General features: G+C 32.6%; 1 protein-coding gene across 18 annotated transcripts in view; it reads left to right on the top strand.

The window, feature by feature from the left end:
- Positions 1–27,822, top strand: part of LOC106879147 (voltage-gated inwardly rectifying potassium channel KCNH7) — a 661,705-nt gene that overhangs the window by 523,206 nt on the left and 110,677 nt on the right. For 7 of the 18 annotated variants that reach the window (XR_016243164.1, XM_052970716.2, XM_052970718.2 and 4 more), the window contains 3 exons: positions 1,253–1,270; positions 16,225–16,290; positions 24,970–25,179. Coding sequence is in view for 17 of the 18 variants with exons in the window: in XM_052970716.2 (XP_052826676.1) it covers positions 1,253–1,270; positions 16,225–16,290; positions 24,970–25,179 (294 nt within the window). In the remaining variant the exon portion in view is untranslated. The remainder of the gene's footprint in view (positions 1–1,252; positions 1,271–16,224; positions 16,291–24,969; positions 25,180–27,822) is intronic. The other 11 variants (XM_052970719.2, XM_089357617.1, XM_089357618.1 and 8 more) reach the window with 2 other exon arrangements.

The following is a 27,822-nucleotide window of genomic DNA, read 5'->3' as shown; positions in this document are numbered from 1 at the left end:
AATCTTTTCTACTCAAAGCACAAGGCCTGAAAGTGTTGGCAGGAAGGGCTAGTCGACTATATTGACTCGAGTGCTTAACTGGTACGTATTTTATCGACTTCGAAAATATGAAATGCAAAGTCCACCTCGGTGGCATTTGAACTCATAACTTAAAGACGGATGAAATGCCGCTAAGCATTTTGTTTCATCATCATCATACTAATAATAATAATAATGATAATAATAATGATGATGATCATCATCATCATGACGATGATAATAATAATGGCTTCAAATTTTAGCACAAATCCAGCAGTTTTAGAGGAAGGAGGAAGGAGTAAGTCGATTACATTGAACCCAGTGTTCAACTGGTACTTATTTTATCTACCCCGAAAGAATGAAAGGCAAAGTCGACCTCTGCTGCATTTGAACTTATAACATAATGACAGACGAACTGCCACTAAGCATTTTGCTTCATAATAATAATAGAAAAAATTATACTAAAGTACAGAGAACAACAGATATGAACTCAGTACTGAAAGTAATTTATTAGAGATATTTAATGAAACTGGAAAAAATCCTGCAAGACGATTTCCTGTAGTATCGTCTCGCATATCTTCAGAACATATTTATGTCATTGCTCATATTTCATACAATTTAACAGTATTTAATGTTAGGAAGGTTTTTTTTCTGCTGTATTAATCATGAATATTAATTTTAATGTTCCACAAAGTTTAAGTTATAAATCGTTGTAGATTTTTATCAGAATTCAATTCTTGACTTCTCATTATTTTAAAAGGAATATTAAAGTTCATTAATAGAAATTAAAATATTGTTGATTAATTAATTTGTATTGGCATTGTACCCACCCCACAGCTATAGAGAATTACTTGGTTTTCATCAATAATGCTATTAGTAAAGGCATAAAGACCATTACGTGGTATTTCGTTTCAGTGATAAATCACAGCTTTCGTGCTCCACAATTTTTCAGTTATAAATTTATAGGAAATTGCTATGTGTTTTGAAATATTGCTTGTCTCTCAAGTTGTGATAATCTACTTTGATATGTTTGCATGTCAACAAAAATGTTTATGTAAATTTTCAAACCATCCAAACATAATTTTCCTGTTTTGTTGATTTTATGTTCATGAAAAAAAAAATTGTCATAATAATAGTCAAAGGAAACGTGGAACGATGCCTTCTTTAAATTACATTTTAATATCATCTTTCAAGACTAGTCTGAACAATTCAAATTGTTGGTTTCATTTTACAGGGAATTCTCGGAGGAAGAGTGAGTACATTAATAATCTCACGCAGCCAAGCTTCAATTCTTGTTTGATTTCCTTTCCTAATACATATTTCCATACTTACGAATGTACATATATACATAAACATTTATATATATATATACATATATATACATATATGTATATATATGTATATGTATATATGTGTATATGTATATACTTATGTGTGTGTGCGTGTGTGTGTGTGTCTGTGGGTATCAGAAGAGCTTGAAACAATGAAACACCACCATGTTTGTAATGCTAACTAAACAATGCCATGTAATTTTCTTCATGCAATTATTATGTAACTATGTAATTTTAATCTCATTGCTACAAGCATCTTTTACGTTATAATATTAAAAGTGTTTACAATAAGAATATTTAAAATACATTTAAAATATATTTTAGACATCTAAAAGGATATGAATGTGTTTGAAACATTTAGATACACATGACGCTGTCATCAAACTGAAACGCATGAAATCATGCGTATTGCCTAATTAATTAATGTATTAATATTAATATATTAAATAAATATTACGATTTGCATATTTTAATACAAATATATACAAATATAATTATATGAATAAATATTTATATATATATATATATATATATATATATGTGTGTGTGTGTGTGTGTGTGTGTGTACATTAAAAAATTAGTATGTTAGTCTTATTTGCCGGTATCCAAATAAGAGAAATACGCATGGTTATTTATCAATCTTTCATGAACGTCAAAATATACTTTGAAATACAATACCCATTCTTTCTCTAGTCTACAGTTTTCATTTTATTATTTTCCTTCAGATAATATTTCAGGTTGTTAGAATTAAGAAACAAAATGAATCAGTGTTATTTTTTTCGGCAGATATAGATATGGATATAGATACGATACATGTTTGTATAAAATAATATTGATGAAATATTGATGTCTGAAAACTCATAAAATTTATATCACTAATGTCACGAATGTATATGGCATCATTTCCATCGTTATCAAGTTGAATTGACTTCTTATGATAAATCCCAATACAAAAATATTGATGTGCAGAAAATAAAGTTATGCAACACGAAGCACGTACCGCAAGGGATGAAAAAACGTTACACGTATTCAAGGCAAATCTTAAAGCTACGTTTTTGATCATTCAGAAAAAATTTCGACATGATTATTATAAGTTTTATTAAATATTTGGAAAACAATGCTTACTAGTTGCGTTCATTATTCTCCTCGTACTTCTTTATATACGAACTAATATCTATTGAAGCATTTCAAAGAATATTTCGTCTGAAACATGAAAGTCTTGGCAATTTAATATAATTTTAATTATTAGACGATGTGTATTACAAAACGGTGCATATATGTTTCAGCCTCTTCATCAAGACTATTGCTGCATGATTAGAACTCTCTTATTGGTAACAATAAGATTAATTAGATTGCTTTCATTTTAAACAGATATAATTGTGAATAATCTGCTGGATATAACTCATTCCAAACATTTAAATTTTTTTCCTTCTTAAAACTAGATTTTTATTTCGCTTCGCTTTACTTATTTTATACTTTTTCATTCTTTTATTTAATATTTTCAAATAATCTTTTATAATTCTTTATTCCCTGCTGTTCAAAATTCTGTTCTAAATTATTTGTTTGCGATTTTTTCATGTATTTTGTGGAAATGTTATAATATTTCAAATTATTATGAACTACTGTATAAAGCAACTGTATAAATATATTCGCACATTCAAGCAAATGGAAATAATATATATATTCTTTCCAATATATTCCTAATATACACAAAACACTTATATATTATACATATATATCCGCATATTATGCATGTATATAACAACGTCAGAATCTATTAAATAACGACTAAAGAATATTTTTAAAATGTCCCCTTTTTCTATTTTGTTGCTTTTGTTATTTTATTTTTCTCACTCATTTCTAAAATATATTATACATATTCAGTGAACAACATTAACTAGACTATATACGCATAACAAAAATACTAACACATGTACCTGTATAACCAAACACATGAACACACAAACCCATCTTCCAATATATGTATGTTACTGCATGTGTTTATGTGAAGTTGTATATAAAAACAATTCAACATTAAACTGAAGATTTACTAAATACTTTTTGTGGTGTACATTTCTTTTACAAGGAAATATTTGACAGTGACTTCGACGTTTCGGCTCACCTGCTTCGTCAGATGACCTGACGAGCCCATCAAGCCGAAACTTTGGAGTCACTATTCGAATAAGCGTACATACTCGATCGCTTCATAATAGCAGTCAAGTCTGCTCCAATTCAATGTGTTTATTAGACTTAAATTTCTTCAATATGCTGAATCATTCACTTCTCACAGTAATTATACATTGGCATTAAGGACAAATTAAATAACATAGTCATGCTTACGCATGAACACATGAAGAGACCATGGTTGGAGCCCCTCTACTCGCTTTGACCTTGTGCTAAGCAATTGCAACAATAACAACAACAACACTAGCAATTTGATCACTGAAATTGTTTCATATTTAACAAGCTTTCTAACCCACACTGGTTATAGACTCATTTTTGTATATATATATATATATATATATATATATATATATATATATATATATTTATACTCACACTATTTGGAAACAAGTTCTAAAACCATGAAGACAAAACACCAGCATTACTGCATTCCAGTTACTAAAACCAATAACAAACGCAGTATAGAATATACATTTCAGAGAATATTTCTGCTGAATTGACATTTATTTTTTCTTCATATATATATTTTTTTTTTTTTGTTATTGGTAATAGTTATCCGGAAATAATTCCTATTTTTTCACCATGTCTGTAAATATTGTCATCTTATTGTGATTACCATCATATATTAATTTTCCCATCATCATCTAAATCAAAATGCAGTAACTGAATATTCCTCGATTGCGGTAAATTGGTAATATGTGATTGCTCTTCATCACTACTCTAATTCGGGTAAAGAGAATACTTGTTAAGGATTTAAGGAAGTTGCACACACACACACACGCGCGTGCATAAGTATGGACGTATATACATACACACACACGCATATATATATATATGTGTGTGTGTGTGTGTGTGTGTGTGTGTATACAGACATACATATATATACACATACATATGTGTATATGTATGTACGTATATACATACACACACACGCATATATATATATGTATATATATATATAGATCGATATATATAGATATATATAATTTATATATGCATATACATATATATATGTATATATATATGTATATATGTATATATATCATCATCATCATCATCATCGTTTAACGTCCGCTTTCCATGCTAGCATGGAATAATATCGAGGTCTCTTTCATTCTTTTGTTGTCTTACCATTACTATTAATATATGTATATATATATATATATATATATATATATATATATATATATATATATATATATATATATATATATAATATCGAGGTCTCTTTCATTTTTTTGTTGTCTTACCATTACTATTAATATATGTATATATATATATATATACATATATATATATATATATATATATATATATATATATATATATAGAGAGAGAGAGAGAGAGAGAGAGAGAGAGAGAGAGAGAGAGAGATATATATATATATATATGCATCTATATACATACATATAAAAGGAATGACCACTAGGCGGACTCCTAAGATGCTATTAGCATATTGGGAGTCCACCTAGTGGTCATTCCTTTTGTTATGTAAAATAATTTTCTGAAACTTCCGATTTTTTCAATATGCTAGGCCACTGGTTTAAATTGATATTAATCTAAATATCAATTTTTACCCTTATTATTTAATTTAGTTATGTATTTATATATGTATTTATATGTATATATATATATATGTGTGTATATATATACATGTATATATGTATATATATATATATATATATATATATATATATATATATATATATATATATATATATATATATATATATATATATATATATATATATATATATATATATGTATATACATATATATATATGTGTGCGTGTGTGTATGCATGTTTTTATATACATATATATGTATATATATTTATATATGTGTGTATATATATATATATATGTGTGTGTGTGTGTGTGTGTGTGTGTATGTATGTATGTATTTATGTATGTATGTATGTATCCATATTTGGTTAAAAGAGTCAACACAATTTGATTCAATATTGTTCTAATGTGTTTTGTAAATCTGTAAGCATTTGCTAACGTGCATATAACAAGCTTGTTGTTTGTGTTTGATATAGTGAGTTTTTGCTCAGGGTATTGGCATTGATTTCTAAACAAAGAATGAGGTTAGAAAATTGGACTAAACAAATGTGGTCAATTGAACTATGTCCAGTATATTTTTGTTGCTTTTCTTGGGCACTACCAGTGGCTATGAAAGCCAAAACACCAGGTTTGTTGGGATTATTATTGAGAACATAAAGGGGCGTAACTAATTTCTTCATTATATTTATCCTCCTCTCGACTATTTCCATATTTCTTCCTTCTCCTATTTCTCAACATCTAGCTCTACTCTATGCCTTGCTTTCACAACACTAAGGTGTTTAAACTGTTACTTTCTGAACATTGGTATCTAAGTTAGTAAATATATTTCGGACTGATCGGATATCAAAATCTTCCAGTGAAATTGAAAGCTTTTGCAAAATAAAATGCTTCTGGGTAATGAGAAAGAGTCACGCAGTTTGCTTTTATTCCTTTTTTTATGTTATGCTAAGTTACATTTTCATTTGTGTATCTCCACAATACAGACTTATATTAAGTATTGTGTTTCTATTGTGTTTCTGAAACAAATTATTTGGTAGTGTTATAATTCTCATTTAACCGTTTTGATTGCCAACCTATCCATAAAAACCATTGGTACTATGATACAAACTTCCTGCTTTAAATCGATCTAAATTAAAACCTTCCATTAAAATTTCGTCTTAGTCTGTGTTCCAAGTGCCAGATTAATAACGACAATTATTTCACTAAATTCTGTAATACTTTCAGAATTAATTGAAACAAAGGCAGCGTGTGTGAAAACAAATATGGTAACAAAAATATGGTTTGTAATATCACTGTTTTCATGTACATAGTAGTAAAACAAAAATGTGTATTAATTTTCATTTTCCAATTCTTCCAACGTTACCCGGAAGCTCTCAATTTTTCTGATGCCAGGCGATTTGAATTCCTGTCCACCATTTTGTCTTTTGTACTACCTGAGTAAAGAAAGACAATACTAATTACCTGTTCGGATCTTCTTGAAAAGAGGAAATTGAATAGAGTCTTGCATTACTTCTTTTCTGAGTAATTGAATTTACTCAGTCATCAATAGGTTGTAATTACGGATGGAATTCTAACGAGAAATTGTGATTCGAGCAGTTTTTTGAAACGGGAAAGAGAGGCAACAAAAAACAATGACGTACAATGATTAGTTCTCATAGAAAAGCGACATCTGGATAACAAATATTACTCTAGTAGCAGTACGCATATCAGAAACAGAGCGAAAGAGAGAGACTAAATCACAACAGCGGTTTAGAGGTTAGATCGTTGATTCCTTCAGAATTATCTTTTCTAAATATCTATGTCAATATACTGGTTTCAAATTTTGGCACAAGACCATCAACCTCAGTGCTCAGCTGGTACTTATATTATCGACCCCAAAAGGACGAAAAGCAAAGTCAACGTCGGTGGAATTTGAACACAAAACGTAAGATGGACGAAATGTCGCTAATCATTTTCCCCGACGTGTTAACGATTCTGTCAGCTCACCGCCTTACACGCCGGTTAGTTATGATAAGAACGGTTTCAAATTTTGGCACAAAGTCAGCAAGTTCGAGGGAGGGGTTAAGTCGATTATATCTGGTACTCATATTATCGATCCCGAAAAAGGATGAAAGGCAAAGTCGATCTCGGCGGAATTTCAACAGATAACCTAATGACGTACGAAATACCGCTAAGCATTTTGCCCGGCCTGCTAATAATCCTGCTAGCTCGCCACCTTTCTATGTCAATATATTAGCCTAATCTCAAACAGCATTATTCCTGGTGTATGAGGGATACGCTTTATATATTATTCTTCAAAATAACGCACTTACAAATGATGAAAGATTATAGTTAATATAGTTTCTTTTGCTGCAACAGAAATTCTATCAATGGCGTCTGTTAACAAATACAATTTTAAAATCTAATACAGATGAATTATAATATCATGTAATAATATAAAATAGCGAAGATCATTTTTCTGTGAAGATAACACCATACTTTTATAATAGAGTGAGACATATTCGATCGTACGTCAATGATTATTATTTTGATGAAAGTCTGGCTGAAAAAAAAAAACTTTAAACTCAGAGAATATATTTATCGAGAATATATTTAATATCTTAAATGTTTTAGATTTCATGACATTATATACCAATGTCAGATTTACAAATGTTAGACATAAAGCTAAAATTGGCACACACTTAACGAAATTTAGTTTCCTTCCAGTTCATTTTCATTTTATAATTTTAATCTCCATAACATTTTTAGATTTGTAATTTGATCTGAATTTGCATTCTCTCCCTTTTCTAGATTTTATACTCAACAGCCGACATGTTGTAATAAATATAGTTTGAGAGAATCTGACTGGAAAACGTGGATAGACATAGTTATAATGGCTTTACTTTTAGGTTTGCTGGCAGAATCGTTAGCACGCCGGGCAAGTGCTTAGTGGCATTTCATCCGTTTTTACATTCTGTATTCAATTTCCGCTGAAGTTGACTTTGCCTTTCCGCTTTCGGGTTGGTTCGATAAACTAAATACCAGTTGAGTACTGGGGGTTGATGTAATAATTGACTTATCGCCTCCCACCAAACTGTATTTATATAAATAATATATAGTCAATGGACTAAATTTTTACACGCTAGGCCACTGGTAGTAGAAATTTCTAATATTTGGCCTCGAGCCAACCAAAGCATTGTGGATTTGCTAAACAGACGGAAACTGAAAGAAGCCCGTCGTATGTGTATGTGTGCGTGTCTATGTGTGTATGTTTGTGTGTCTGTGTTTGCCCCACCACCACCACCACCACTATCACTTGACAACCGATGGTGGCGCGATTACGTCCGCGTAACTTAGCGTTTAAGCAAAAGAAACTGATAGAGTAAGTAGTGGCGTCGATTTGTTGGACATGGCCTTAGTTACATGACTGAAACAAATGAAAGAGAGTAAATATATATATCCTTTTCTGAACGAACTAGACAAAACCCGTCTCTAATGGCGCCTGTCTGTTGTGCCTTACATTTCCGCTTTCAGCCAGATATGCTATGTTTTTCTCTCTCAATTTTGGACAAATTGTCAAGTACAAGTACTTCAATCATTTTTCAGTTTTTTAAACTACATATTCACCTCCTCTCACCATCACTCATTATCTGTAACATTCCTATCATAAAGGCAATAGATAATCTCCCGTTTTCTTTCTTTCTCTCTCTCTCTCTCCCTCCCTCCCTCTCTCTCTCTCTCTGTCTTTCTTTCTCCTGTGATCAAAACGAGAATTTTTTTTTTTCTGAGATGTTCAAGAGTCACTTGTACTATTACAAATGTGTATATTTCACCTTTAAAATGTATATGCAGAGATTCACATGTCATCATTGTCATGTAGTTGTTGGCATGTTTACATTAGAATAAACATATATGTACGTGTGTGTATATATATATATTTATATTTATATACATATATATGTGTGTGTGTTTGTATATGCGTATCTGTGTGTGTCTGTGTATGTGTGTGCGCGTGTGTGTGTCTGTATGTGTGTACTTCCGTGTATGTCTGCAAGGATTGGATATGATTAATATTGCAGCTCTATATTCCTACATTGTTATATCTAGGCATATTTTAGTCGTACATCGGTACAGATTATCCATAGATCGTACGAAGGTGGAGGATACGTTATACATATATGTTGCCATATGTGCGTGTGTATATGTGTGTATGCGTATGTTCATGTGTACGATATTTTATGCAATATTGAGGGTCATGTGTGTATGCTTTCTGTGTTTGTGTGTGGATTGACTTTATGTATACTTAGAGATTATATATGTTATATTTATATATATGCACACGCATGTAAATGTCATTTCTAACTATACATAAAAATATATCTATATTGATACTGGATGCGAGTGCAGATTATTTTATAGGTAAAAATTGTGTGTGCATATATATATATATATATATATATATATATGTGTGTGTGTGTGTGTGTGTGTGTGTGTGTGTGTGTGTGTGTGTGTGTGTGTGTGTATAAGTATGTATGTATGTGGATGGATGGATGGATGGATGGATTGTTTCTAGGCATACATAAAATGTATCTGAATGTTTCTATACCTGAGTATGTATTACAAAGAATGAAAAGAGAACAGAAACCAAAGAAGACGGTGTGTTAGAGAGAGAACTAGTAGAAATATTTTTAAGGGACATATTTTTTTAAATACTGTCCGTTAACCGATACCTCTCTTCTAATTTACCTTCCCATTTGTAGATACGATGACATTGTGTGTAAGGAAGATAAGTTTCTTCACCAAAACGACTTCCTTTTGCTCCGTATTCAAGAGTCCTTTAATGAATGAAAAACAAAGACCACAGTTCACTTATTAGACATAGACCTCGGAGGAAGGTATTTGCTCTATATGCATTTAGACTACGTTTCACCTTTTCTATCAACTAATGAAGCAGAAATTATAATTACAAATCTGTAGTAAGGAAACAGTCTAGTTGGTGTTGATATATTTAGTGGAGTGAGCTAATAAAATTTAATTAATTAAAATTGTACCCGTAATTACATTCGTGAAGAGAGAGTATCATCAACTTAATGAGTATTCTGAAGGTTTTAATTGGTGAAAACTGGAATGCTTGAGAATCGGAGTGAGTCTGATCATTAGCAATACGGTGACAAGTTTTGGTTCTATTAAACCCCATCAGCGAACCGAGTCTAACAAAGAAGCATCGGCATAAACAACCAATCATCTTTATTTAATAACTGTTTCGACATAGTAATGTACAATGGAAACATTCTTTCTTCTTCCTGATAACAAACTGCTTTCGACGTTATGTTAAACGAACGACGACACAAATGGCTCACCAAACAAAACAAAACAAAAACAGAAAAGAAGGGAAATTACTTATAAAGATATCACTCATGCTGATTTCTATAGTCTCATGTATTGGAATGTTGCCTCTATTTTACCAACATTCCAGTGCATGAGTCATAGAGAACAGTTCAAGGCATCATAATAGTCAATCTTCTATGAAGAGGATATTCACTTTACTATTGATAATTCAAATTGATAATTCAAAATGTTAATTCAAATTACACTCAGATCATTTACTATATGAACTATTTGATTTGAGATAATATCCATAATTAGATCTATACTTAGATTCCATCTGCCTTCCAAGAAAACCGACTAAATTATCTGCAAATAATAAACAAACAATATCAACTCGGAAATATTTTATCTGATTCATCGTTTCTTTAATATACATTTATATCAATACATAATCAAATTTTAATGAACCAATATTTGCATTCACACGCTCGCGCATGAATACATATACACATACATGCCATATATACGTAGCTACAACTTCTGAAACTCCAAAATCATATATTTTAAATTTTCGTGTATGTTTTAGAAAAAGCTCCAGATTTTATTTAATGGAAACATATTCCTAATTAATAAAACGCTCTAATTTTTACTCTGAATTTCATATTTGCTATCACTGTCATGACGAAGTACGGATGGAACTTATAAGTCGTGGATTAATTCTGAGATAATATGTAGCTATGGTGTCTGAAATAGATCCTGCTGACAGTTTTAAACTGCACTCTGTCGGTTACGACGGCGAGCGTTCCAGTTGATCCGATCAACAGAACAGCTTGCTCGTGAAATTAACGTGCAAGTAGCTGAGCACTCCATAGACACGCGTACACTTAGCGAGGTTCTCGGGGAGATTTAGCATTACACAGAATGTGACATGGCTGGTCCTTTGAATTACACGTACTACTCATTTTTGCTAGCTGAATGTACAGGAACAACACGAAGTAAAGTGTCTTGCTCAAGGACACAACGAACCGCTAGGGATCGAACTCACGACCTTACAGTCGTGATCCGAATACCCTTAACCGCTAAGCCACGCGAGTTCACAGCTGGCATTTTTATTTCGTGTTTATATAAAATCTTTCTTTTATTTTTCAAATTGTTTAGGCGACCAACTGGCAAGATAGTTAGAGCTTCGGGAAAACGCTTTAAGGCATTCATTCCGACACTTTACTCTGAACTTCGCCTTCAGATTATTTGTGGTCGATAAAATAAATATCAATAAAGTACTTATTAACAACTGAGAGCGATGGCCCTGTGTCAGAATTTGAAACAGCTTAGGACAGCAAGATGGCAGACTCGTTAGAGCGTAGGGAAATCTTTGCGGAATTTGTTCCGGCTTTTCACATTGTTAGTTCGAATCGCGGCGAGGTCTGGTTTGCCATTCAGCATTTGGTGATCGATAAAATAAGTATCAGTCAAATATTGTGATCGGTGGTATCGACTAACCCCTCACATCAAAATTACTGGTCTTTTGCATAATTAGATACGATTAATTCTCAAAATCGTGAAGGTAGCCTAGTTGATGGAATCGTTAGAGTGTCATCAAAATGTGTTGCAGTATTTCTTCCTGCTCTTAATGTTCTGAATTCAAACTCCGCAGAGATCAACTTTGCTTTTCGTCCCTCTGAGGTCGATAAAATAAAGTACCTGTCAAGTACTTGGGGAACTGTTTAAGAATATGAAATTTTTGTTTTTAAAACTAGAAAATATCATGAAAAAATAGGAAATAGTATTAACACAATTTGAAGAATATTCTTAATTGGATTCATGACTAGAAATCTTGTGATACGAGTTCCCCTTTATATCTGAAAAATGATGTATTAGTGGGTATGTATTTCAATTACATAGAAGTTGTTTTTGCTCATTGTGCTGACCTGTCATCAAAAGCGTTTCAGCTATTTCCATTTCGTCCTTTCTTCAGACACTGCGTATCTTGACTGCATCATCTAATGTTTCCCTCCCATTTCAACACGATAGGTTTCAATTTGAGAGCTATGTCTTTTATTTCTAGCCGAGTAAGCGACCACATAGGGACTCCTTCACTTGGATCACATGTTTTGATGTAGTAGAGGTTAAACAGGAGGAACAGAGAGGTGAGTATAATGGGTAGGGGGTGCTTGGGGAATGCGGATGTTTGATGTTTTGGAGGGAGTGTCAGGTTAATCGAAGTTGAGGAAAGGATAAAAGATAATCTTATGTAATTAATTAGATAGATAGAAGTAATTACATAGAAAATATTTATAGTTTGTGTTTCTGAAAAAAAAAACAGATTATTAATATTTTATTGATATTTTTAGAAAAGACGCTTCAGCATTCGATATTCGATTGAATCGATTTCAATATGTTGTTAACAGTATTTGTTTTATCAGAACCAGGAGAGGTGAATGGTAAAGTTGATGGTAGCAAAATTCATACACAAATCAATGAGGCAACAAACTCGATGCTATGATCTACCCAATTTGGGACCAGGCTGTCTTGTCGTTTTTTACCATCTCTATAATATGATGTTTATACGAAATGCGATAAACATATAACAGATTTGTGATTTTTCTCGTATCAGAACAGAATAAAACTAAAATTCAAAATAATACCATATAATATAGTTTTCTTTGATTTTTCTTCTACACGGACCTTAAAACGATAGCAGGCATCAAACGACGATAAGTGTTATATAAAACTACATTATTATGTTACATAAATAGTAGCTGCCTGGCGTAGTCTACGATATGTCAAAATATGTTAATGAGAAAATGTATTTCAGCAGAAATAGTTTTGAGTATCTCTGTATAAATTTATAGTAAGAGCTGTATATGTGAGCATGTATACTTCTATTGTGAAATAAATATATCCTTCTATTGCAACATCATTTAATTAATACAAATAAAGTATCTTCATTTATTTTCCATGCATTTTATCCTCAGGATGAAATACGTGTGTGTGTGTGATTGTGTGTATGTGCGAGTGTATCTGAATGAGTGTGAATGTGTGTGTATGTGCGTGTGTATCTGTGGATGGTGGGTTTGTATGTGTGTGTGCTATTATTTGTATTAATTTTCTGTGTCTTTATTGATTTGTTTTAGAATATGAATTATTTTTCATTAATTTTTGTATATTTTAAAATAGGAAAGAACAAAATAAATGTGTTAATATTAATTTTTAATACGAGAAGCGAATGGTTCTCCGCCGGTTTCAAATCATGTATCAAGCATATTTTTTATACTGTCACAAGGTCACACATTTCGTGAAAAGGAACCCTCGACTATATCGATTTCAAAGCTTGGCTGGTATAATTTTTTAATAATCCCTGAAGGGAAAAAGAGAAAGTATACCAAAGCGGAATTTAAATTTGAAATATAAAGCCAAAGTAGCTAAATAGGGAAGCCATGCAGTCTGTTGCTCTGTGGATTATGCTAACCACTACCCTTTAACTATGCAACAAGCAGAGAAAAAATATGTTAATATAATTCAATGCATTATATTGTAAAATAACAATTAATCATTTTACTGATACAAGAGCAATAAGTTCTCAGTAATGTGATAATGTGTTTACACTGGATATCTTTCTAAGTATATTTCCAAAGATATTTTTTCAAAGTAACGTTGCTGACTGGCCGAATCGTTGCAATCTCAGACAAAATTAATGCGGTATTTTACTCCCAGCTTTTATGTTCTGAGTTCAAGAGATGGTGAGGTTGACTTTGCCTCCCATCTTTTGTGGGGTCAGCAAAACAACTTACCAGTCAAGAACTGCAGTCGATTTCTCTCTCTCTCTCTCTCTCTCTCTCTCTCTCTCTCTCTCTCTCTCTCTCTCTCTCTCTGCTTCGCTATGAAAACAACCAATTCCACAGTATTGCAGTAGAAAAATAAAGTCGCTGAAATTTTGATAGAGTATGACACATAATGATAATGGTATTTCTGAAATTAGTTATTGTGATTTTATATTTTCGGAATAAATCAACTGTACATATTTTCTTTATATTCATGGTGGGGTAATTAAGTATATACTGATATCAATTTAATATATATTCCACCCTTGAAAAAAAGAGTTGGCTTTGTTCCTAGTACAACGAAAGCCAAGACATTTTAGCTGTAAGCTCTACCGTCCCTGGTCTGATAATGATTTTATTCTTGCTGGGTTCCACTTTGCTTTTGATATTTTAGGGTGAGAAAAGCAATTATTTGTAATAATATATGGCGATTGATTTCATCGACTAATATTTTTCCTGTAGAAAAATTGGCTTAGTTGCTAGTCAAAGAAATTAATTTTTCCTAAACAAAAGAGGTAGTATGTTGATTTGTCGTGTGAGAAATAGAAAGTAACGTTTGGAATAAGGTTCTTTGTCTGAGAAGAAATGGCAAAGGCTTTATCCGGAATGTTAATCAATACTTCATCATCTTATGACAGTCGAACATACAATTGTGTTTATTTCTTATTCAATTCACGCCTATACAGGCAAACACTAGCCTACCAATTCTAGAGGTTATACTCCTGTAACATTTTCCTCCAATGTGCGAAAATTGATTGTCAAATCATCAGGTAAAAATGAATGAGGTCGCAGGTGTGAGTTCATTACGAAAAATAAATAGTTTTGTTGAAGAATAGATGATAGAAGTCTTAATCAAAATTTCTTGAAAACAACGTACAGAATTTTAACAATTCATGAGAATAAGAACCAACGCTGTATTTCTTTCTTAATAACCCCATCTTAATCAAGCGTTTCCAAGATATATTCAACAGATATAACACAACGCAAGAAAATGCACTTAGTTATCTGTAAATGAAAAAAATCATGCAAATTTAGGAACTTATCAAATACTCTGCCTTTATAAAATCTTTTTGTGAGTTTATTTCATTTATTTCTTTGCTTTGCGTTCAAAAAGTATTTAAGAAATGTGAGCTGCTTTAAATTATCTAATTACAATCTTTCGATATTTCGATAAGATCGAAAACGTTATTGATTGATATTATATAACATTACTTGATATTTGACACTATGATCAACATTCTACTTCTCGGTTTAGGATCGCGTATAGTTTTTACAAACGTTACCATTTATTTAGGCCATATAGGTCAAGTAAAGTCGAATGGTTCAGAAGTTCACTTCGCACCCACGAGATCCTTGGTTCGATAGTATCATGTGATTTGACAAAAGGATAGAAATTTATGGATACTTTTGAGTATATACCAAACTTTTACCACAATAGTGGGAAGAAAAGAAATTATTCAGAAATAGTTTAATATTTATACTTATTAACTTCTTATTAACTTCTATGTTGTAGTAGAGGCAACATGTTCTTTGTTTATCTCCTTAACTTCTGGGAGATTTTAGGTATAATTATACTAATGTGTCCATCTGTTCTAATTTAATTAAATTCTATGTCTTTGTGCAGCTGAGGATTGCTCTGCATTTTAAATTGATGTTATGATTACATTGTTCAATTAAGTGGAGTTGCATGAAACGATCGTACTGCATTACCTCTGGATATCCTTGTTGCTTATTTTGATTTCAATCATCTTACTTTGAAATTGTATGGATAATACCGTACTAAATTCTGGTGCTTCAACTTAAGTACCATATTCACCTGAATCTAAATTTTTGCCATATATATATCTATATATATTATTCGTTTAAATTTAAAATACATGCATACTTATTACATGAGTGACGCTACTTATGGTCTTCTGGTTTAAACTAAAGGTAAGATATCAGAATCGAAAAATAACTATAAATGCTTTAATAATCTCTTAATACTCCTTTGCTTAGGTCTTTTATCTGTCGAGTCGTGTTACGCCAAACAACCAAACCAAGTACCATCGATTTACTTCAGAGGTACAGTAGACAGAACACAAGTAGTAGTAGTCTCCCGCAGCACATACTATATATAATTATAACAGTTTCTTTATCATAATCGTTATCCTCATATAACAGCTTGTTTGCTGATATCTTGTATATCACTTGTTCAAACCTATTTACCCACACTTATCCTTGTGTCCGTGCAAACACAGAAACACATCATATATTTACATGCATATATATATACATACATACATGTATATATACATACATACATATATATATATATATATATATATATATATATATATATATATATATATATATATATATATATATATATATATATATATATATATATATATATATAAAGCTTCTATATTTAACTGTTCGATATTGTGTTGTGCTTCAATGTCTGTGCGCTTATATGCTTATTTTTTTCCAATGTTGTTTATGAACAGAGATAAAATAAAATTATATTATTATTCTTGCTGGCTGCACCCAGAGTTATATTAGATCAATATATTTTATAACAATTTAGATAATGAACCGACAGGATGGTCACATAGTTTCATTAGAAATAGCATAACCTTTATTGTGAAATAAATAAATTCAAAGATAAAGATAAAACTGTCCATATGCAAATATATATGTCCGTATAATGTGCTTATATATATATATATATATATATATATATATATATATATATATATATATATATATATATATATATATATAAGCAAACATGTATTATGTAACAGCAGCTGTAGACTATTAATACCAAAAATAAAAAATAATCACATTTACATAAATGATTGTGACTATTTTGATAAATTGCTTTTAAAAATCTCGAGAATATTACATTGAACCAAAAATACTGATTTACAAAAAACTGGCTCATACATACCTTAACCAGTTGAGCATGCCTCTTAGTGACTGACGATATGTGCATCTCTGATCACGGGCAGAAGTAGTTGGGGAGCATCATAGCCACGCGTTGCGAGGAATTCTTTGGGATTTGGATAATTCACTTCTAGAAACATGGGTGTTCTGTTTATCATCCTTAAACAATCCTTATTCAGGGACCTTTTGAGCAGGATGGTCTACTCAAACTGAATAAAATTCTAACGGGGCCCCACCTGCAAGGTCATGCGCTTTTTATCTTGATATGAGATCACCATGTCGCGCAAATATGTTTGTGATGCATGTGCCCAGTGTACCTTTATCAGACGGGTAGTCATAATTCTTATACTGGGCCTCGAATATTTTTACCCCAGTGTCAATTTGATGGCACGCACTGCTCTCTCACTCAACAACAACAACAACAATAATAATAATAATAATAATAATAATAATAATAATAATAATAATAATAATAATAATAATAAAAGACCAAGAGCACTATACTGGCAGCGCAAGACCAAGCTTTGGCACGAACTTGAGGGTCAACCTTAGGAATGAGCAAGTGTCTCCGCTGTGCCGCATCTGCAATATAGTGGATGAAACCATTGCCCATATCACGAACGAGTGCCCTAGACTTGCCCAAAATCACTACAAGTTGTGGCGATACGATCAGGAAGCAAAAGTGCTCCATTAGAAACTGGGCAAAAAGTGGGGCTAGAGAGAGGCTAGATGTAGTATGAGCATAAACTGTAGATAGTAGCGGAGTCGGAGACAAGTAAAATCTAGTATTTGCCAATCCAAACAGATCAGGTGTTAGAGCATAACAGACCGGGCCTAGTGTTGGTGGACAAACTGTACCACATATGCTATATGCCCCTTTTTTTGTTTATTTATTGCTCACAGGGGGATAAATATAGAGAGGACCAACAAAGGAATTAAGTCGATTACATCGACCCCAGTGCGTAACTGGTACTTGTTTAATCGACCCCGAAAGGATGGAAGGCAAAGTCGACCTCGGTGGGATTTGAACTCAGAACGCAAACGGCAGACGAAATACCGTTAAACATTTCGCCCGGCGTGCTAACGATTCTGCCAGCATGCCACCTCTTTTTTCTCGGGTCCGGCTACGGTTTCGGCTTAGAGGCGTTCAGTCTTCTTGCGGATCGTGTCGTTCGCGAGAAGAGACTCAATAGATCGCAGTGTGGAAGCTGCTCCACTAAGCACGTCACTCCGAACGGCAAGTCGAATCGTATGCAAGCGATCCTTTTCGTCTCGATCTCTTCGAAGAAGTCAGGCGGGATGTCGACGACGACGACGACGGCGGGACCGCCGCTGCCGCCGATGTCCCAAAATGGCAATTCCGCGGCTATATACCCCTTTGACCCACGAATAGTCAAGAAGGAACGCGAAAGGATTGATAAATACAACCCTCTTGAGAAAGAAATGGGCCGGCTATGAAAAATGAAGAAGGTGAAGATAGTGCCAGTTATTGTTTGGTCCTTGGGAACAGTATCAGAAGGCATCAAAAGGAATATAAAGGAAATTGGAATAGAGTGCCAGTAGAGCAGTTACAAAAGGTTTGCCTCCTTGGGATGGCCAGAGGAATCAGGAAAGTATTAGATAGCTGTAAAGAGCGGGTAGCATGGTACCGTAGGCTGCATGTAGCAAACCAGCTACGCATGCAAGACTCCAGGTGCTCCAACAAAAGCTGTGATAAAGAGAAGTAATAATAATAATAATAATGATAATGATAATGATAATGATGATGATAATAATAATAATAATAATAATAATAATAATAATAATAATAATAATAATAATAATAATAACATGGATGCGCTACACTGGGTCCCCCATTAAAAAAACAAATCTAATCTAATAACATCGATGGAATTGGATGGAAGCGGTCTTTTAACGAAAATAATTTTAAAAAACCGAAATTTTACTGCCATACAAAACAGTTTCTGCTATGCACGATGTCTCAGTGAAGCATGTGCGAAACACACACGCGAATTCAACACCAGAAAGTTTGCAAATTATAAAATAGAAATGGAACAAAATAGTAAGTACATAATTTGAGTAAGTACGCATACACTCGAATGTCTACACAATCATATATACATTTTGATGCCCATAGGACTACACATACATCTCAATGTTTACATAACTACGGGAAATTTACAGGACGCACATTCACGCATATGAAAACACGCGTCACAAACGAAGCAAAAACAAAAAAAAAACATTTTTTTTTATTTTTAGAACTAACACAAACAGGGTGAACAATTCATAAGTTTAAAAGCACCACAAAAAACTATGCTCGGAGATAAATCTTTCAACAAAAAAATACAGACGAATACAGATCTTAAGAAGCTACGTTACGAGTAATGTTTACATGCAGAGAACTCGGTGACGGTGTTGTCTCAAAAGATTAATCCTAAACAGACAAATCTGTCCCCTAATGTCAACGTCGAAGCTTGTCATGCCTCAATGATAACAAAGTAAAATACAAACCAGATTGGCCGTCGACCAGATCACAAAGGGTCACGTACTCGATATAGATCTGTTAACTTTAAGAAGCTACGTTACGAGCAAAGTTTACATGCAGAGAACTCAGAGACGGTGTTGTCTCAAAAAATTAACCCTAGACAGATCCGTCCCCTAATGTCAACGTCCAAGCTCGTCATGCTTCACTGAAAGCATGGCACAATACAAACCGGAACGGTCATCGACCGGATTATAAAGGGCCACTACTGGAATGATGAACCAGATTCAATACGAAAAATTAGCCACTGGTTCAAATCTTACCGAAACACAGGAGCTGGAAGTATCCCACAACCGGAATATTCCAACAGATGGCCACCTATGTTCGTCATCAAATAACCAAAAGGAAAAGAATGAAAAATGGTCTAGGGAAGATGATAAAGAAATTCTTACGGCCTTCTACCATGCCATATATTTGCCCACAAATAAATCAAATACTGTACAAACCTACTTAAACTGGAGGCAGAAACACCTTGAAGTAAGACCCTACATAGACAGTAACAAACGTGCCAGCGTCAGAAGAAACATGAAAAAGAAATTACTAACTGAATTATAGATTGACCAAATTAAACAAATAGTAAGGGATAAAAGGAACGAAGCTGCAGCTAAAGAAGATACTACAGAGGAAATAATTATAAACCAACCCAAGGCTGATGAAAATACAGTAATGATTGAAAGAGTTAAGGTAGCTGATAGGCAAAGTGAAATACTCTCTGAACCAACCATAAATACTAAGGCAGATGAAAATCTGGTGAGACTTGGTGCCAACTTGTTCATGTGTAAAGCAAAAGTCACTGAATAATAATAATAATAATGATAATAATCCTTTCTACTATAGACACAAGGAGGCCTGAAATTGTGGTGGAGGGGACTAGTCGATTACACCGACCCCAGTGCGTAACTGGTGCTTTTTTCATCGACCCTTAAAGGATGAAAGGCAAAGTCGACCTCAGCAGAATTTGAACTCAGAACATAAAGACAGACGAAATACCGCTAAGCATTTCGCCCGGCGTGCTAGCGTTTCTGCCAGCTCACCGCATTAAGTTGCAAAATTATTGTAAAACTTCTGATTCACCACAATAAAATATTCTGATTCATTTTCTAGTATATTTTAGGGGATGAACACAAAACAGCAAAAATCCAAACAATAACGTCCAGCTGAGCAGCTTTGACTGGGGTGATACACAACAAGGTCTAAACACCGTGGTGTTCCTTTGCATCGGTGAATCATGTGTGTTATGAACACACATCTTCAAAAGGGAACACTTGTTCTCCGGTAACGACAAACAACAACGATCAAAGATTCACTTTCAAATCTGTCAGACACACGCACACATATATTTGATAGTAGTTATAACGTTTATTTATTAAGATGTAATACTCAGTAGTAAAACTTTGCTTTCCCAGTAAGCAATTCAAGGCTGTAGATCCTTTTCCTCGCTCGATTTGCAATTCACGGCCACTTCATCATGCTGTGTTAGACAACACTTGAACCTTATAACAAACTGACAATCTTCCTTTAAGATGCATATTTTGAGTAAAAGTTGTTCACAGTTGTTTCGCTTGATATTGCTACACTATTCCAGACATGCACCGAAAACATAAATATTACTGCCTTTCATGGTTAGCTAATTTAAAATTCAATCGTTTATTAAAGGTTATATATATATGTATATGTGTGTATGTGTGTGTGTGTATGTGTGTGTGTAATATATATATATATATATATATATATATATATATATATATATATATATATATATACATATATATGAATATTATATATATATATGTGTGTGTGTGTGTGTATATGCATGTATGTATGTAACTATGTTATATGATGTATGTATGTATGTATGTATGTATGTAAGGGTTTTTTATGTATATCTTCCTTATAACATTGCTGTTGCGAAGGTTTTGTATTGTCCTCCTGTTCATGTTATTAAAATGTCTATATTTAGAAGCAACCCCCAACAGCAAAACCGCTTCATTGACAGCGATAAGTTCTTTCGTGCTGAAAACATTTTGCACGCATTTTAAATCAGTTTTATTGCCAATATACTGCTTTTTTTTTCTGTATGTCTCTGAAGACAAAATAGACACTTGGGCATATGAGCACACATGCACGTATAAACTTACATATACGCAAACGCATGATGTGACACATGCTTTCACACACTGATCAGTAGAAAACTATAAAATTGCCCTATTTTTGCCAATTTTCTAACAATATTTCAATTCAACAAGAGTTCTCTCACCTTGACCGTCGAAGTTTCAAACCATACCCCAAAAATATGAAACATCCACCGTAACTTTCATAAATGCGAACAGTAGCCACTGAAGCACACCTCATTACCTTCGTTGGCTAATGAAACCGAGAACCAGTTACACCACTATAACCCATCTTATTTTCTCAGCATTCACTTCAATAACGCAGAAAGTAGTATATTGCACAAAAACACCAAGTTGCTGAGAATTCATCGAAACCACACACATATATGCACCTATATATATATATATATATATATACGTGTGTGTGTGTGTGTGTGTGTGTGTGTGTGTGTGTGTGTGTGTGTGTGTGTGTGTGTCTGTGTGTGTGTGTGTGTGTGTGTGTGTGTGTGTGTGTGTGTGTGTGTGTGTGTGTGTGTGTTAAGAATCTTGCTTCTCAACCACATGGTCCAGATTTCAGTCCGACTGCGTGGCACAAGAGCCTTCTACTATAGCCTTGGGCCGACTAAACTCTTGTGAGTGGATTTGGTAGACGGAAAATGAAAGAAGTCCGTCGTATATGCATGTACATTTTTTATTCTTTTACACCTTTCAGTCATTTGACTGCGACCATGCTGGAGCACCACCTTGAAGGTTTTCAGTCGAATAAATTGATCTCAGGACGTTTTTAAAGCCTAGTACTTATTCTGTTGGGCGTCTTTTGCCGAACTGCTAGGTTACGGGGACGTAAACACACCAACACGGGTTTCAAGCGGTGATGGGGATGGTGCCCCAGCATGGCGGCAGTCAAGTGACCGAAACAAGTAAAAGATAAAAGATATATATGCGTACGTGTGTGTGTTTGTGTGTGTGTGTGTGTGTGTGCATATATGTATGTTTGTATCTACGTATGTATATGTACATATATATGTGTCTGTATGCATATAATAATATGCGTATGTCTTTGTTTTTACACAGGGTGACTGTAAAGTATCGGTAGGCAAAATGGGATGATGTACGTTGAAAGCATCTGCCATCTGTCGATATGAACATCCCTCATGTCTACTGATTAGTACCAATTCAATTCTTTTTTCTTTAGACAAACTCATATTCTGTGGAAGAAAAAAAAACAAGAATGTTATTGATATTTCTCTTTTATCCAGATTTTTATGATCACCCTATGTTTTATGAGTAAGTATGCACATATTCTCTGTTTCAAAGAGATATGTACTGCATTCTTTTGTTGTTCAAAGATCGAAGAGGAATCATGCCAAATATCTCAAAAGTCGTTATTCAAATATCACCAAAGCCGTTTCTAGCAGGCCTAATATTGAACGCGAGCCTTATTTCATACTAACCGCCATATCACCTTTTCGCACCAGGAATGTCATTTCTTATTTCTTCGACAACTGATTTCAACTCTACCCTGGTGAATATTCCTCGATTGGATTTCTCAACACATTGGAGAAGAGAATCTATAATAAGCAGAAAAGAATATTTTCAAAAATTTCAAACTGACATATTAAAAATTCCCATAGCAAATTATTAGATTTTCTCACATACAGAAATTATCAATATCTTTTGTGTGTGTGGGGGGGGGGTAATATAATTCTGTGTACATATATATATATATATATATATATATATATATATATATCCCAATCTCTCTCTTTCTTTCTCCCTTTCTTTCTATATCGCTTTCTTTCTCTCTTTCTCTTTCTCCCTCCCTCCCCCCTATTTGTCTTTCACGCTCCTCTTTCTGTTTCTCTCTTTCTACGTCTTCCTTAATTTCGTTTGCTTTTATTTTTCTTCTATTTCCATAGCTAAGAATATCTTAGCATGTTAGTTCCGAGCAGTCCAAGACACAAACTCTATACTAATGAAATTAGCAACGTTCGTAAAGTTTACTTAAGTCAATGTTTTTCGAGTATTGGTTGGATTTGGTTCGTGTAAAGAAAGTAATTGAGCCAAAACTTGATTGGTAAAGAATTGACTAAAAGAAAGAGATATGGCGGTTGGGGGAGCGGAGCAATGTTTGTAAATTTGATTACAACTCATATTTGGCACATGGATGTGAAGGTTACATAACCTTCATTGTTTTTATGTCAACTTTCATTTTCCTCTTAGAAATAATTCATTGAAAGAACTGCAGATGGCTGATACAATTGAAGTGCTGAAAGACAAACCCAGAAGTCTGTGTTTTGTCACCAACGGTGTGTTGAGTTCAATATCAATTTACTTAACTCTCAACGACGGCCCACCTCGCTGCAAAGTTACATTTAAAAAGAGTAGTACTGATCATCGTTGAAAGTAATACAAAATTTAAGGGTATTTTATTTATAAGTTCCGTTGCCCAATTAGAATCTTCTTGAGGATAAATCTAGAAAGATTTAACGTCAGATCATTGTTTGTTAAACCCTAAGAACGCCTAAGAACAGAATAATGAGATCTGGGTCTCACCTACCTCATACTAAAAATCTATGCAAGAAAAAAAACCGTAAAATGATTTTGTTTCTGTTGTGTCTAAAATCATTTTACGGTTTTACCGATTGAGAATACTTGGATAATAAAATGTTGATTACGGTTGATATATCATAGATATATGTGCGGTATATGCGCATGCGTGCTTTTGTGTGGATGCATGCATGTCTATGTGTATCACTGTATTTACATTAACTCTGTTAACAGAAAAGGTAAGTGCAAGCGGCGGGAATTTCAGCTGCTTCATTTCAGAACAAAAAAAAATGGATTCTGTGAAATACGGCTACATATATGCTAAATAACTGTAATATTCATTTAAATAAACCCTTTATATATATATATATATATATATATATATATATATATATATATATATATGTATATAAATTTTATTTATATATATATATATTTATATTCATATACATGCACACACATATTTATGTGTATATATATGTATATATATATGTGTGTGTGTATATGTATATATATATATGTATATATATATATGTATATATATATGTGTGTGTGTGTATATATATATATATATATATATATATATATGTATGCTCTATGTTTCAGGACGCACTGCAAGCCGTCAACGCCTAGGTTCAAAACGTAACTCAATCGCCGATCGACGACGACCAAGTGACGTTTCATGTCTATCTGGTAGTGATGACGATGACGGAGTTGGGATTGTGGAGCTTTCCGCCGAGAAGGCTAGCCGGGATATGATCGATGCATCTAGTGAACTGGACACAAAAAAACGTGAATCTATTAGTTCCATTGCAGGTATTAATGTTTTTCTTCTATTGATTAAATGTTAGACGTATATATATATATGTATATGGTATATAAGCACGGTATGTTTGCACACGTACTCGCACATACACGCATATATATACATGATTCAGTTGTTCTTTCAGCATTCAAGTGAGACACAAAAATCATAAATTTGATTTGCTAAAGGGACTTTTGAGCTACCTTGTGTGTACATATGCGTGTGTGTGTGTGTGTTTATGTGTTTACACATCTGTGTACGTGTGTGTATGTTTGTTCTTGTGCGAGAGAGTGTGTGTGTATGCGTGAGTGCGTACGTGTTGTGTATTACGGAATGTATAACTTTTAAGAACGTGTTTTAATATTGATATATTTGTATATATACATATATACATATATATATATATGTATGTATATATATATATATATATATATATATATATATATATATATATATATATATATATATATATATATATAATATATGTGTATATATATATATAATATTTAATACTAATATATTCGTGTATATATATATATATATATATATATATATATATATACGTTTATATGTATACATACATATTATATTACATTATATATATATATATATATATATATATTATATTCAATGTTTTTGTATTTAACTTTCCCAACATTTTATAAGTTCAAATATTTGCAGTTATATATGTGTATATATATATATATATATATATATATATATATATATATATATATATATATATATATATATATATATATATATATATATATATATATATATATACTTATATACCTTTGTATATATGGGGAACTGCTTTTCTTTTAGACCTGTTTAATTGAAAACATGACTGTATTCTACTTCTATCTTCATCAAACAAAAATTTAACTTTATCAAGCACTGCTACCATTAATAAGCACAAAACACAGTTAATGTAAAATACATAGAAACTATAAAATAGATGCGCACATTACAAGAAACAAAATAGAAAATTATTACATTAAACCATATTCTATTCTGTTAGTAATATTACAAAAACACTAACCGTAAGATCTATGTTATAAATAGCGAACACCAAGTGCAAAGTACCAATGAAATTTCATTTTAAACTTATCGATTCCAACAGTTATAATCACTATAGAAGTATAACACTTCTGTTGACTCAACGCGTCTTTTACAAAGTACAATTCCACCACACTGCATTGTAACACAGATACTATCTAAAGAAGAAATCGTTGATGAACAAAATACAAGATGCATTCCAGGAGTTTTGACACTTTTTCAGGAAATACATTTATTAATTTTGATGACGTACAAAACTCTTATCACTTAATCTGAAAAAGTTGGTTGATCAGCTTATGAGATGTATAGTAATGATATTCTAAAATTACTATAATGCAGGACAATTATAATTTCCTCTCTAAAATGTCTTAAGAAAACTTCTGGAATGCACCTCGTATTTACATTATATAAAATTCTTCAGCCACAAAAGAAACATTAATTATTAAATCCTTACTCATAGCACAGTACTAGGTTAAAACAAATGCTCAGTTAAAATACGTTGTTCCTAAGCCACCCGACTTATGACACAAAATTGATAGTCAAAAATTGAAATACCGGTGGTGATTTCTGCAGCAATCAAGTTGGATCAGTCAACTAGAAATAGATAGAAACATACACCAACATCATTTCCTTCTGAATATGAGGCAGCGAAAGCTGGGACATGTTTATGACGTTTTTAGGAACTTTTCTGTTCCAAGTAAACAGCAACGAAATCATAAGGAATATGAGAAATGTTGGATATAAAGATAAAACTATAACACATTCGTGTTTTCAATCCAACACACACGTACAAATATGCATACATGCATACATTTATAACACAAACACACACTTACTCAGTCACACACACACTCACACACATGCATACACACAGGCATACACAGACATACACACAGGTATAGTTGGAGAGTAGTAGTGATGCAGAATTCACCTATAGAGAGCATGGCACATATACATGCGTACGTAGTTACGTACATGCATTCATGCATATGTACAACGTACATGCATACATACATACACGCATGCATACAAACACACGTGCATGCTGATACGCCTATAATTTATATCCGCAGCAGTAATGTGTATATATGTAAGCAATACATAGTGAAGAAAGCTCCAATAGTAATAATGGTAATTGTAAAACAAGTACCCTGCTTATTCAGTAATGCTGTTAAACATTACACGACAGGAACATCAACTTCCCTATGTTTCAATGGAACGTAAAAAGTGTTTATTTCTTTAACATGTATTTACAAATTTATGAAGTCATTACATGAGTCAAATAGCATTTGCATTGCAACTTATGCCATGCAGAACGCAATGGATGGTTGATATTGCCTTAATTAAACGAATCTCAATATTATGAACCATCCTATTTATACAGGGATGTAATATATAACGAAATATATAAATATTAGTCGTTTTTTTTATCAATCAAAAGTAAACAGATTAATTATTTTTATATCAAAAGTATACCGATTAATAATGTTTATCGAAAAGTTTCACATACAATTTAGATATATTTATACAATCGTTTTAATTTCAACACAAGTTCTCTAAGCAAATAACTGACATGACAAGTACAATACCGA

This window comes from Octopus bimaculoides, chromosome 9 (genome assembly GCF_046866305.1).
Source record: "Octopus bimaculoides isolate indiv1 chromosome 9, ASM4686630v1, whole genome shotgun sequence".
In the NCBI taxonomy this organism is placed as follows: domain Eukaryota; kingdom Metazoa; phylum Mollusca; class Cephalopoda; order Octopoda; family Octopodidae; genus Octopus; species Octopus bimaculoides.
Note: the sequence above shows the minus strand (reverse complement) of the source record. Positions and strands in the feature narration are given on the sequence as shown.